Source organism: Pogona vitticeps, chromosome 4 (assembly GCF_051106095.1).
Source record: "Pogona vitticeps strain Pit_001003342236 chromosome 4, PviZW2.1, whole genome shotgun sequence".
In the NCBI taxonomy this organism is placed as follows: Eukaryota; Metazoa; Chordata; class Lepidosauria; order Squamata; family Agamidae; genus Pogona; species Pogona vitticeps.
Window position 1 is genome coordinate 224,663,849 of NC_135786.1, and position 14,361 is coordinate 224,678,209.

General features: G+C 44.2%; 1 protein-coding gene across 1 annotated transcript; it reads left to right on the forward strand.

The window, feature by feature from the left end:
- The first annotated feature begins 375 nt into the window (after window positions 1-375).
- CCN3 (cellular communication network factor 3) lies at window positions 376-12,554 on the forward strand. The gene is made up of 5 exons (XM_078391615.1): window positions 376-501; window positions 647-866; window positions 4,495-4,746; window positions 8,903-9,111; window positions 10,768-12,554. The coding sequence occupies exons 1-5, from the start codon at window positions 427-429 to the stop codon at window positions 11,038-11,040; spliced, it is 1,029 nt and encodes a 342-aa protein (XP_078247741.1). The 5' UTR covers window positions 376-426; the 3' UTR covers window positions 11,041-12,554.
- The last annotated feature ends 1,807 nt before the right edge of the window (window positions 12,555-14,361 follow it).

Genomic DNA, 14,361 nt, shown 5'->3' on the forward strand with positions numbered 1-14,361 from the left:
CCCAGAAAACAGGTTTGGGAATAGAAACTAACGCCCCCACCCCGAGGAGGTGTCGCTCCTTGAAATTCCAGGTGGTTGCTAAGAGCCCCTGCGACTTTCTCATCATCTCCCCATCACTGCTTGGAGGTCTTGCGCTGGCGCGCGCAAAGTTCTGTTCCCGGGTTTGGATACCGCGGCTGCCCGCGGACTCTCCGCCTCCCCTCCCCTTCCCTCCCCTCCCCTTTTACGCACGCCCCGCCCCCCAAGGCTGAAGCCCGAATTTGACACCGAGCCCTCCGATTGGCTCCGGCTCCTCCGCCGTCGCCCAATGGGAGGACGAGGAGTGCGGAGGCGCTGTCTATAAATCGGCCCCAATGGCTCTGCGCGTGCGATGCGCATCCAGCGTGGTGCGGGATACGGACCGCGACCGGCGACGGCCTCGGAACCATGCCATCGGGAGAGCGCCTTTTGCGCCCCGCGCCGCTGCTCCTCGTCTTTGTCCTCCTCTGCACGGTGAATGCGGTTGGTTTGCAAGGATGCTTGCGTGCGCCGGCGCAAAAAGCGGCGCTGCCTCGAGGCTTGCTCTCACCCGGGCAAAAAAAGGGGCTACTGCTGCTGACACGCGTCTCCCTTTTACCCCTTGTAGGTGCGTGGCCAGGAGGAGAAGGAGGAGGGGCAGCGCAAGTGCCAGCTGCCCTGCGATTGCCCCGCCGAGCCGCCCCGCTGCGCCCCCGGCGTAGCCACGATCCTGGACGGATGCTCCTGTTGCTTGACCTGCGCTCGGCAGCGAGGCGAGACCTGCTCGGAAATGATGCCCTGCGAGGAGAGCAGCGCCCTCTACTGTGACCGCGGGGCAGGGACCGCGCCGGGCTTGGGGGTCTGTATGGGTGAGTGATCCACCTTGATCCAAAAAGGTGCCCAGTCTAGCGACCTCCCAACGAGGAGAAGATGCAGTTCCTTTCCAGGGCATTATAAGAGTGTGCGTGTTGCAACACCACCGACAAGGAGTTTTGTGGCCCCTTAAAGACCAGCCAGTTTTATTTGCCATAAAGCTTTTCTAGATTGCGTCCCACTTTTTTAGATGCGTAGACATCATGCTATGTTAAATGCCACCAAATCGGAACTGATTTACAGCAGCCCTTTCAAGGTAAGTGAGATATTTAAGGCGTGTTTTTACCAGTTCCACTCCCCCAGTGAGCTTCTGTGGCTCAGTGGGGATTTGAACCCAGGCCTCCTGACTCCTATTCCATCACTCTGGCCACTACACCATACTGGGTATCCCGTCATGCACAGACATTAGCCTCAGTTGACTGGGAAGATGGTAGTAGGAAACATAATTTAAATGCCAAAGGTGTAACTTGGTGATGGTCGGTTGGTGGCTGTTAAGGGTCATAGACTTTATTTATTTTAATTGAGATATTGCTTTGTTGCAGGTTTTTCTCCTCTCTAGAACTTCAGAAGTAATATGCAGTAACATAGGAAAAGTAGTACCAGATGTCTTTTGTTGTTGTGGGAGGCTAACACAATATGGTTAAACTATAATGGTTTAAAAGGGGTGATTTGTAATTAGGGGTACTCAATGAAAACTGTGTCTCCTTAACGCGCTGGACTCAATGATCCATAGAGTCCCTTCCAGCTCTCCAGTTCTAAGGTGGTTGTTGTTATTGATTCAACATGACAGTCAGTGCAGTGATCACCATTAGAATTCCACCTGTAAGGTGTGGAAGTACCTGGGCTTATGTCCCTTCTCAGCAGTAAAGCCCATTGATCTGGTTGCTTTTTTTCCAGTATAACATCCCTTGCCTGATTATTGTAAAATCCATGTGTGTGAAGGAGGACTATGGGCTCTAATCTGAATGTGCTGCAAGAATGACAGAATACAAATGCAGCAAAGAGAAGCACTTTGCACGCACACTTGTTGTGATTATGACAACAACCTCGCGAGTTTGTTCTTATGATACAAACCTGTATATTGCAAATCCTGATTTGTAAGGCATCCTATTTGAAGGTAGGTAGGGCTTGAATGGGCAATCAAGAGCCATCAGCTATACAAAATACCTGTTCCTTCTTTTCTCATGTAGATCAGTCCCACAGCCTGCATTTTTTAACTTTCTTGGGGGCGAGGGCTGACTCCAGGAGCCTTCATGATGAGCACCTACGCTTGCAGATCTACCACTACACCGCTCTTCTTTGGCTCTCATTTTAGCTGCAGGAGGGTTACAGATAATTTCATTTCATTTAGCTGTGTGTTGATACAAGAACACTTCTCTCTCCTTGAGCATGTTTGATGCTAAATTGGAGACATAGAAAGGCAGGAAGAAGACATTCTGTTAGAACAATGTTGCTTCAAAAGTGAACAACTTCAGTTCTAGTGCTGAATTTAAATTTCAAATCAGAGACCAAGATTGTTATTTCTTGGGCACGTGTCACTGCATTTTAAAAACTTCTCTTCACTCAGAAGATCTAGAAGGACTTTAAAAATGCATACTTCATGCCTTTAGAGGCATGTGCTTGGACCTTCTGCCTTAGATGGAATTACCTATAATGACTTGAACAGAAAATGCTTAAAAGAAAATCATTCTGCTTTTTATTAGTGTTAGTCTCCAAATGATTTTGACATGCTGAAGTCTAATTGGCGTGCCGACTTCTACACCATCATCATCACCTTAGAACTGGAAGAGACTCTATGGATCATCAATTCCAGTCCCTGTCAAGGAGGCACAGTGGGGAATTGAACTCCCAACCTCTGGCTCACCATCCTGAGACCTAAACCACTGGTCTCTGGCTGGGGAGCCAGCAGTTCTACACAGGGGTGGCCTGCGAATTTATCAGATCCATGTCCACTGCAAACCTATATGCGCCTACACAGAAGAAGATGCCACACTGTATTCACCTATACCTGCTTTCCTCTAAAGCAAAGTGTCCTGCTTATATACCGCCCCATAGTGGTAAAGCATTCTCTGGGTGGTTTACAAGTTAATTATGAAGGCTACATATTGCATACACACACCAACGAGCTGGGTACTCATTTTACCAACCTCGGAAGCATAGAAGGCTGAGTCAGCCTTGAGCCGCTACCTGGGATTGAACCCTACGCCATGAGCACAGTTCACCAAGCATGTACAGTTTTGCAGTCTCATCATCCATAACTTCCCATTTGATGTCAAACCTGGATTGACAAGCTACCCAGCGTTTAACGCAGCTTCCTTTTTGGGGCCCAGCTATTTGTTAACTTCACAACTGTAGAATGTGTTGTAACCTTCATTTGTTTCATGGCATGGAGATCTTCATCTAGTTCTTAAGCCAAAGGGCAAGAACCCTGTACAGAATTCCTAAACTGGCAACTCTAGTCTGATTTCAGCAAGAGCGGTCAATTCTGTGTTTTGCACCTGACGCGGAAAGAAAGCTGCATAAGCATCCTTTTATTTTTATTTTTCACACCTGCCATCTGAGCCTGGAAACATTAGATTTTGGCTTATAACTCCTCAGACCCCTCATGGCTAGTGGTCAAAGGGGGGAAGAAAATCCTTTTCAGAACTCTCCTTACAACTAGTATTAATCCAAGAAAGAATGCAGAGCTTAGAAAAGTTGCTTTTTCCAAGCTGGCAGAATGGGAGGATCCAGGGTGTTGTCACCAGAGTGTCCGTGCTCTGAGAAAATTGAGGTAGTCTATTGATTTCTTCCTCCTTTTGAGATCTCTCAGTTCCTCCACTGCCAAAATATGAAATGGGAGGCATATACCTGGCATCTGACATGAATAGCTCTGGAGTGGCATTCCTTGCCCGGCAATATACTTGCTGAAGCGGGGCTGGCGTATGCCGTGCCGTTCCCACAACATCCTTAACATAGCAGGAAAGGCTTTGGAATGCAGAGGAAAAGTTTTCAGCTTACACTCCCCCTAGCATGTCTCTAAGCTGGAAAGACACCAAATTGTTTTTAAATTGTATAGTCTGTTCTCAGTTGACTTGGGGTTCCCCGAGTTCAAAAGGCAGAGTATAAATCTTTAAAATATATAGAGTTGCTGCTATAGGGGGTCTCCTCCTCCACTGTGAACACATCTAAAATGAAGCCAGTTTATGCCTTTGGATATTTTGAAGCAGGAATTCAAATGAGAGATTCACTCCAGAGAGCATTTGCTTCAGCAGGAGAAAACCTGTTGCCTTCATAATCATTTTACAGTACAGGATCTGGGAGCAGTTTCTTAAAGAAGGCAACAGTCCTCTTGTCTGGTCACACTAATATAAAAGCAAGAAGGAAATAGTTATGCCTTGTGTTTGAAAAAGCTAATTTTGATCCGCAAGAGCTCACACTGGAAAAAAAAACATGATTAGCGTTTCAAGTGCCACAATATTTTGCCCTTTTCCTTCCTCCACACCATTTAATTTCACCAACATGAAAATTGTGATCTCTGTGAAAAATAACATTATGCAATGTTGTCCTTCATGTTGCCTGACAAAGGTTGTCATTCAATACTTGGTTCGCCTGCAATGTGATTGTTTTCCTTCTTTGCTTCAGATCGGGAAGGGGACAACTGTGTGTTTGATGGGATTATTTACCGGAGCGGTGAGACATTCCAGCCAAACTGTAAATACCATTGTACATGCAGAGATGGGCAGATCGGTTGCATCCCTCGTTGTAACCTTGATTTGCTGCTGCCGGGGCCCGATTGCCCCTTCCCGAGAAAAATCGAAGTCCCCAAGGAGTGCTGTGAGCAGTGGTCCTGTGACCCAAAAGAGGATGTTGATGTGGGAGGATTTGCAATGGCCGGTGAGTAACCCTATGGGCAGAATGCTAGTTTGATGGCAGGGCTGAGAACTGGTGGTGGTTGGATTCCAAATCCCTCCCGGCCCACTCAAGGATGGACAGTGGGCAGGAATGCTGGAAACAGAGTTTAAAGGATATCTATAAAAAATGCAATTGAAACACAAGACAAGAGCAGCCGTTAAAAATCAAATGAATTAAAAGCATGGTTAAAAATACAATATGGTGGCTGGTGTGTGTTTTTGTTTTGTTTTTTGTTGGTTTATTTGTTTTTTACCACAGTTCCCAGAATTCCTTAAGTATGGCCAATGACTATGCTGTCTGGGGAATTCTGAGAAATCAGTTCAAAACTACAAGTCTGCACACCTGTAGTTAAAAACATGATGTAAGAACATATCCTAGAGAAATACAGCCTCTGACTGGTAACAGGCCCCAACCTCAGCAGCCAGACAGATGCCAAAGCCTGCCTGGATGAAAGAGTCTATGCCTGGTGGCAGAAAGACATACCCTGTTTCCCTCAAAAATAAGATGGGGTCTTATATTAATTTTTGCCCCCCAAAATGCATTAGGGCTTATTTTCAGGGGATGTTTTATTTTTTCATATACTGTACAACAATCTTCATTTATTCAAATATAGTCATGTCATCTTCTGGTTGCTGCACAAAAGTGGAGGGTGGGGTTTCCCTTAACTAAGGCTTATTTTTGGGGTAGGGCTTATATTGCGAGCATCCTGAAAAATCCTACTAGGGCTTATTTTCAGGGAGACAGGGTAGACTTTTGCTGGTGGCCCCTTCAGAAATATGGCCAAGGCCACAAAGATGGCGGAATGAGGAGCCAGAATGGACTTGTCATATAAGCAGCCCAAACAATGTTTAAATACCCTTAGATGGAAGTCCCCAGAAGTTTTTTAAAAAACTACTATTGAGGGAAAGGATGTGGCCTGGTCCATTCCACAGTGAGGTGGTCATTGTTTATGTACATGATTATTGCTCGTTACTAATTCTCATTATTATCGCTTACTACTTATAACTGATTTTTATCCTACTTTTTCTCTTAATTGTTCTGAGAGTTATTCCATGAAAGGATCCGTGGCATTCATTGAGTCCTTTTTGGAGGCCAATTTCACCCCCCCACCCCCATTTGCAGCAGTCCAGTCCTTTCTGCTGTCGCACATTTCCACATGTATTGGTACACTCTTGGTTCTTAAATCTGCCTTGTGGACCAAAGTGTATCATTTAAAATGGCAGGGATGTTGGCATGTCTTCGGTCTTAGTCCTAGTCTGAGTCTTTGTTACCAAGTCCTGAGTCCCAAGCCCCCCATATCCCAGTCCCCATGAAAAGCAAGCTTTTCCCCCTCAGGAAAAAAGGGAGGAATGGTGGGTTCCGCCGCGAGCCGAGTCCAAGACTTTGAAAAAGAAACGCAAGTCAAGTCTAAGTCAAGTCACTAGTACAACTTAAGACCAACTTGACAAGTCTGTGGACTTGAATCCCCTATCCTGAAAAATGGCCTTCTGTAGGAGCCACAATAATGTAGAAGTCAAGTTATTACCTTGAGGAGAAAGCATATTTTCCTCAGCTTAACCTGCTTCCCATTCTGCAACAAGACTTCCTGAGAGATACATGCCTGAACAAGAAAGCTTGAAAATTAACTCCCTGTTTACTATAGGCGACCAGTAAATCATACCCCATGACATTCAAGATATGTAGGTGAACCAAATCTCATACGTTGAAAAATAACCACCTTGACCTGCTTAAGGGACAATGTCTGCTAAATGCATTGTTTTCTTGGGCCCTGAAACAATGGAATTTCTTGGGATACCATGGCAAAGACCCAGTAGCAGACTGGTTACTACTCCAACTGGAATTTGTGCCACCCCACCCCACCCCAGCTCTCTAAACCTTGTTCTGGAAGGCTAGGAAGCCATGGAGGGGTGCAACTCAAGGCATAATGGAAGAAAGTTCCAATGACGCAGAATGTCAAAGTACACTTTGGATCTTGGCCCACATTTATTTGAAAGAATGAGGAAGTGTTGATTTCTGTGTGGCAAAATGTCTCTAAAGCAAACTTTCTCAGACTCAAAGGCTGGTCACAGGTCCCCATGTGCCTCCTAAAAGCTATATGGGTAATAGCCATCTACTGTCTCAACTGCATTCCATTGTTACACCTCACCAGGATTGATTGTGTATGACTGGATTCTTTGCCCCTGAAGTTTGGCAATAATGTTTACGTTTTTACAGCTTGAGTGTACTTGGTGATGTCAGTAACATGCTGTCATAAAACCCATGGATGACATTTTAATAAGCTTTAATTTCTTAGGGCAAAGCAAAGCGTGCAAAAATGCTTGCAAATAAAAAGAAAAAAAAGTCCAGTAATAACTTTTAATGAAATTGCTTTATGATGCTAGACATAAAGCAATCAAGTTCTTGCTATGTTTGAACTATCTGTAAAAGCTGACCTTGTCTGCACCTTAGATGTGAACAAACATAGTTTGAATCTTTTGAAACAGACAGCCGACAGAGAGCTGCCCACTCTAAACAATGTGTTGTATGTACTTGAGTGGAAAGGAGATGTAACATTAGAATATATTCATGCAAAAACTAATTGTGGGATCCACTGTTCCAGGACTTGGAAGAATGTAGTCCATGGGCCAAAATGTATAGCCCAAAGTGTATGCATGGGGGGGGGGGGGAGAGAGAGATACAGATATGTAGTGTAGATTTTTTTTTTAATCCAGCAGTTTTTAACCTTCCAGAGGTATGATTCTCCTCGAAAACCAGGTGTGACCCTCCCAAGATCTTATTTTAGTCAAAAATCTGTTGCTTTTAAAAACTAGAAATAAGTCCTTCCTTCTCCAAACTTCAAGTAAACTTATTGTCACTTTTGATGTCACGTATTGTCACTTTTGATGTCATGTATAGGGTTGGGGTCTTCACCCATAAGGCTCTTGGGATGATGTGCAATCATTTCGAACATGGCAGCTGAAACCCTTAAAATCCAAGACTGAACAGAAGAGGGATGTCTGTAATTCTCAGTGGAAGCTCGTTGATTAGAAGGCTAGCCTAACTTCTCAGTGGAAAAAGAGGGGAGTTGCTATGGAAAAGACCCCATCCTGCATTATCACCAGCTGAATGCCTCATGGTAGTAGAACATATACGTAGGAGAGTCTTGGGTAAAGACTGTAAGCTGTAGTCAAGTTCTTATGGGAGGAAATGGTGTTTCTCATGTCCTTGCTCCAGTATGGACATCCATCTACTGTAAGACCAGTATAATGGTCTATAACTACATATTTGTGCCAGCTGTCACTTCAAAACATTCTTCAAGGGCTACCCCATATTGCGAGATACTGGCCAAAAAAGCCTGTTTATTAAGTCAATGCAAAAGGCACAACTTTTGTAGGCGATGAGTTGATTTCCTTATCAACGTACTTTACTTAGGAAAGACAAAGGTCCATTCATCACTGTCTTTTGAATAAAACAGGTTTATTGATTACAGATGTTTCTATAATAATTCATAAGTATCTTCAGGTTCATCAAACATCAATAACAATCTTCTATATTATTTTACAGGTTACTATTCACTCCTCAGACTAATCACTCCTCCGATTCCCAACCTCTCTCTCTCTTTCTCTCTCTCCCTCCCCACCTTCAAACTCAAATCCAGACTGCCAACTAAACTCCTCCTCTCTGGCTCCACCTTTTAACATCTCTGGTGGCCCCACCTCTCAGCCATATCAGCCTAAAACATGAATAATGCATGACTTATTTAACATAAAAAGGGTGAACACCACACTGTTCTTTCCAGTTTTACAAGTTGCTCTTTAACACTGTCTGTTGCTGTTTATTTTGTGAAAGTCTGTCTGCAGTACCCATTTTGATTACTTCAGTACCAGTTAACTGGCTCCTTTCAAAGGCACTCTGGGATTTGTAGTTTGCAGTTCTCTGCTAGAGCTCTAGTCCACTCCCTTGAAATACATGGGGACATTCAAAGTGCTTTCCCAAATGCAGAGTCTGAGGTTTCTGCAGGATGGGGCTATGATAGTTTCAGTGATATGAAATGGATAGAATTGTATAACATTGTACCTGTATAACAGGTACCCATGAAGCCTCTCACATAACAACATTATTGATCTGCTTGTATAAATGCTATCAGTCTTGCCTTCAGCCTACAGACAAGAAGCCATTCTTGGGATTGATGCTCCAGATTCAAGTTCTAACTGTATTGAGCAGACAACAGAATGGAGTGCGTGCTCCATAACTTGCGGAATGGGCGTCTCCACTCGGGTCACCAACAAGAACCCAACGTGTGAGATGGTGAAACAGACCAGGCTCTGTGAAGTGCGGCCATGTGAAAAGAGTCAGCTTCCAGATAAGGTATGATTGGGTGGGCAAGTTCTTTGCATGGTGATGTTCCTATGAACATGGTCATCTAAGAATGCTTTATTTATTTATTTATTTATTTATTTATTTATTTATTTATTTATTTATTTATTTATTTATTTATTTATTTATTTATTTATTTATTTATTTGTTGGACTTATATACCGCCCCATAGCGCTACAAGCACTCTCCGGGCGGTTTACAATTTAATTATACAGGCTACACATTGCCCCCCCCCCAGCAAGCTGGGTACTCATTTTACCGACCTCGGAAGGATGGAAGGCTGAGTCAACCTTGAGCCGGCTACCTGGATTTTGAACCCCAGGTCGTGAGCACAGTTTTAGCTGCAGTACAGCGTTTTTAACCACTGTGCCACGAGGCTCTTTAGAAGCATAGGTGAGAGAGTGCCCATTCTTTCATGCATATTAGGTGACAATCAACAATGCCTTCGGAAGGACTGTTCCATGAGATCTGATTGTTCTAAACCAGCTCTGCTCACTGCCACATTTTGTAAATTTTCTGACTTTGTCTGGTAGTTGGACATTGGGGAAGTAAACACAAGCCTGAGCTGCAGGTCTGGTTGTTCAGTCACAGTTTTAAAGGAATGACATTCCTGGAGGGAAGGCACACCTTTCATATAGAAAACCACTCCCAAGTGTGCATAGGCATGTGTAACTGGGCTGACAGAAGCAGATTTCCTTGACTCATCTTTTCCATGGCCACCACCCACTGCCCTCTGAAAATACAAGGCAGGGAGTAATCAAAGAATCTTGGCCGGTGAGGATAGCATAAAGCAGGGGTGGGCAATTAATTTCTATAAGGGGCCACATGAAAAATCTGAACTGTATTTGGGGGCTGAACCAACTTTACTTAAAAATAAAATGAAACCCATTGGGTGAGGCCCTGTGGTGAACAAACTACTTTTTAGGGAGTTAACTATACGAGCGTTGTATTTCGCTCACGACGGGGGGAAGAGAGGGAAAAAACCCCAACACTGAGCTAACTCAACTGTCCTCCATTCCCCCATGGCCTTCCTCTCCGACTGTCTTCTATCCTGCACAGGTGACGTGATGTGTCATCGCGTTGCCTGCACAAGGATTGTTTCCGGTCTCTTGAGCCACAGGCTCCACAGCTTGCAGCTCAAGAGTAACCGTCAAAACTCGCGAGATCCCAGCATCGGATCTCGTGTGTTTTGCTTACTGCCGAGCTGGGTGACCGGAGCCGGAACTCCGGCTCACTCAGTGGTGACCAGCGGGCCGGACAGGAGCGGCTTGTGGGCCGTACTTTGCCCAGGTCTGGCATAGAGGAAGACGGTAAAACACCAGAAGGTATTGTGCACAGAACCTTCCACTGGAGGGAGCACATTCTGATATCAACCTACAGCTTTCCCCCTCACATTCTTATTTGACAGCCTCATTTTAGGGAGAATTTTTAGTGTTAGACATTTGGGAATCAGGAATCTTTCCCAAAATCCTACAAATTACTTGTCTGTTTCAGTAGGGGATGCTGTTTGATCATCTTGCCTCCTCAATGTGCAACTGGGGGTGGAGCAACTTACTAAAAAAGTGTCTTGTAGTTTATTAGCACATCATGGCAACGTTCTGTTAACTTGTACAACTGAAGTTAAGAGCCTGCTTTTTCCTTTCTTAGAAGGGAAAGAGGTGTGTCCGGACCAAGAAGTCTCCCACAGCTGTGCACCTGCAGTACAAGAACTGCACTAGCGTCCAGATGTATAAACCCCGTTATTGCGGCAGCTGCAATGATGGACGATGCTGCACACCCCACACCACAAAAACCATCCATGTTGATTTCCGTTGTCCTGAAGGTGACATCATCAAACATCCAGTGATGTCCATCTCAACATGCGTTTGTCATGGCAACTGTCCTCAGGATAATAATACTTTCTTTAGAAGGCTCAGCTGAACAAGAATGGGAAATTAATGACTTCTAAAGGGAAACCACATAAGGTATTTAAAAATGGCTTATAGGGAATTCATCATCTGAAGCAGCAACATCCCACTGAGTAGTATTGTTGTGTTTAGTTCAAGTCTTTGACGGAGGAACACTGTATTTTGAGATACCATCTAATTTCTGTTTGGTTTTGTAGGCGACCTGGTTTGGTTCCTGTGGAGTTCCTCGAAATCTTTGCTTGCTTCAAGCACTGTCATTCCATCTGCATATTACTATGGAGGAGGGAGCTGGGGGGGGGGATGCAGTGTTTCAACATGTCTATCTTTAGTAGGACAAAGGTTTCCTAGAAATCGCAAGCACATAGAGTCCTGACTCTTCAGCTTCATGTACTAGCTTGTCCTAACTCTTGTTTCCACATTCTTCTTATTGAACAAATTGTTTGTAAACTTCATGAGCAAGATACTCTTACTGGATGTATCCTTGCACTTTTAACTACAGCCTGCAGCTGAGCACAGCATGTGTCAGCAGAGAAGTGACAGGCTCAGGTTCTTAATACTGATACAAAGCCAAGTTAGGACAACCGGGTGGTTCTTCCCATGGAAACCAAAGCCAGTTCCTGATATGGACAAAAATTCTATGTCTTCCTTTGTGCAGATTATGAGTATAAAGGGGAAAAACATGGCTCTCTTTCTTTATTGCTCCTTGACAATCATTCTCCCACATCACCCTTTCCCCTTGTACTGCCCACCACCAGTCTAAGAGCTGATCCCAACAAACATACTGTACAACTTCACTGTCAGTTTCAGCCATCCTCTGTTGGTCCCTATGGTGTCTCCAAAGAAGTCACAATTGCCCTAAAGAAACCGGGGCAATAGCAGTCTTGAAAGATGGCTAAGAAACACGTCTAGTGTATTTGAAGTGTGTTATCTTCTAGAAAGACTCTTCTGCGGTCAGAAGAAGAATGGTTTGTGGTAGAGGAACATGTGATTCCTCTTATCCCATCCTACAGCTCATCCAGCACTGAATGCTGTTTTTTTTCCCCAATCACTCTAGGCACGTGCATTAATTTGTGGGTGTCCCCCATGTGCCCTGACAAAAAGAAAATTTCTAAAAGTAGGTCACATAGTCTGGGAGTTGCAGTGTTAAGTAGTCAATGCACTGAACTGGACTTGCATGAGTGTACCTGACAATAACATCGTACCCTCATGTGAATTTGCTTCCTAAAATAGCTGGACTAGAAGTATGAGTCTTGTAGATCTTAGTAAATGATATCTTGTTTGGCATTTGGTGATCAATGTCCTGATTTTTCTGCAATCAGATGTAATATTCCAGAGTAATCAGTGTGTGTATCATTCTGAAGCACATAGCCTGACTTTTTTTTTCTTGGTGAGAAAGCAAACACTGTAAATTTCTAAAGTTAAATCCACAGTTTATAGAAATGGCAATGTAAATAGAAAGTAGAGCTGCAACTGTATTTTCCTGTAAATGTTCAAACGTTACGGAATAAAATTTATCTTACCATGTGATATGAAGAGCCTCTCTATGCTACCCGTTCCTTACCGTGCAGGTTCTTGGTGGACCCAGTGAAGAGCTATACGTTCTTGCTTGTCTCATCCTTTCCCTCAATAAAATGGTGAGGTGCTATTTGGCACTTTAAAGAGATTAAGCACCCAGGTGTTCTGTCCTTGCCTTGTGTATGTGCTTTTGTTCTTAAAGAAAAGAGGTGTTAGTTTTGTACAAACTAAGGGCACCTTAATGAGAAAAAGAACATTCCTTATCTTGCATTTGGCATTTGGATGTGAGAATCCTGGGGCACCTTGAAGTTTCTTGTCACGTAGAGACAGTCTAAAGTAACAAGAATAAAGAAACGAACAAATATTCTTTACCTTCTTGGTTCTGTGCAATCCTTTGGACTGCAGTGCATCATATATGGTATGATGTTGCCTCAGAGAGCTAGCCAATCCAGCACACTACTATCTGTTCCATCAATGGAAAGATATGTGGTACTCTAGATTGGCAGTTCTCAAACTGGAGTCCCCAGATGTTCTTGGACAGCAATTCCCAAAAGCCTTCACCACTTGCTGTAGAGCTGCAGTCCAAGAACATCTTGGGGACTCCAATTTGCGAACCACTGATCTAAATGGTTTGAACTTTATCTCCCAGATGCACTAGGTAAGTATGATTCTCAATTGCCCATTCAAGACTAACCTCAAATAATTTTCATCACAATAGGGATAATTTGCAAGAATATATTCTTCCTGGGGATTGTAGAGGAGCGAACAGATGTCATAGTCCTTGCTATGTTCAGAAAGACTTAAAGTTTCGTCCCTGCAAGTCCTGGCTCCACTAGACTAAGTGTCTGCCCAGTTGGAGCAGAATAGGTATAAGGCAAGGATGGGGTGTGTGTAGCTCTCCAGATGTTGGACTGTACAGTGGGCCCTCGACTTACGAACTTAATCCGTTCCAGAAGTCTGTTCATAAATTGAAACATTTGTAAGTCGAAACCAAATTTCCCATAGGAAGGCATTGAAAATTAATTAATGCGTTCCTATGGGGAGGGAAGGTCAGAAACTTAAAAATACAGTGTTGCCCCGCATAACGGGCACCCCGTTTAACAACAAATCCGCATAGCGATTAAGTTTTTGTGATCGCAAAAGCGATCGCATTGCGATGTTTTAAATGGTAAAACATTGCTTTGCGATGATTGGTAAGCTGTTTCGCTGCCGGGTTAAAAAAATGGCCGCCCGCTGTGTTTTCATGCCCATTCCTCGCTTACCGGGCAGCGAAAATGGCGGTCGTATGGAGGATTTTCGCATAACGGTGAGTTTTTAGCCCATAGGAACGCATTAAACGTGTTTTAATGCATTCCTATGGGCTTTTTTGTTCCTTATAGCAACAAATCCACATAGCGATGATTTTTTCAGAATGGATTATCGTCGCTATGCGGGGCACCACTGTAAATAAAAGAAAGTCACTTACTAGGCCTTGGTAGCCCCCGAACTGCAGGAAAAAGAGCACCAAACAGCTAAAAGCCGACACCCAGCAGGGAGCCTGGCAGCCATTTTGTGCTCTTCTCCGCTCCTGCACCCTCCTCTCCCTGCCTAACAGCTGTTCGGTTAGTTCTGAAGAGACTTGGGAGGCTTGCTGAGCACCTAAAAAGGCAGGGGAATAAAGCTCCCCCCCCCCGCTTTCAGAAGCCTCCCCGGGGGCAAGGGAAAAGCAGTAATTTCTTATCTCCAGCTTTATTCCCCAGCCTTTTTAGGTGCTGAGTATGTCATTTCCCTATCGGGGCGGTTTGTAAGTTGAATTGTTCGCAAGTAGGGCCATTCGTAA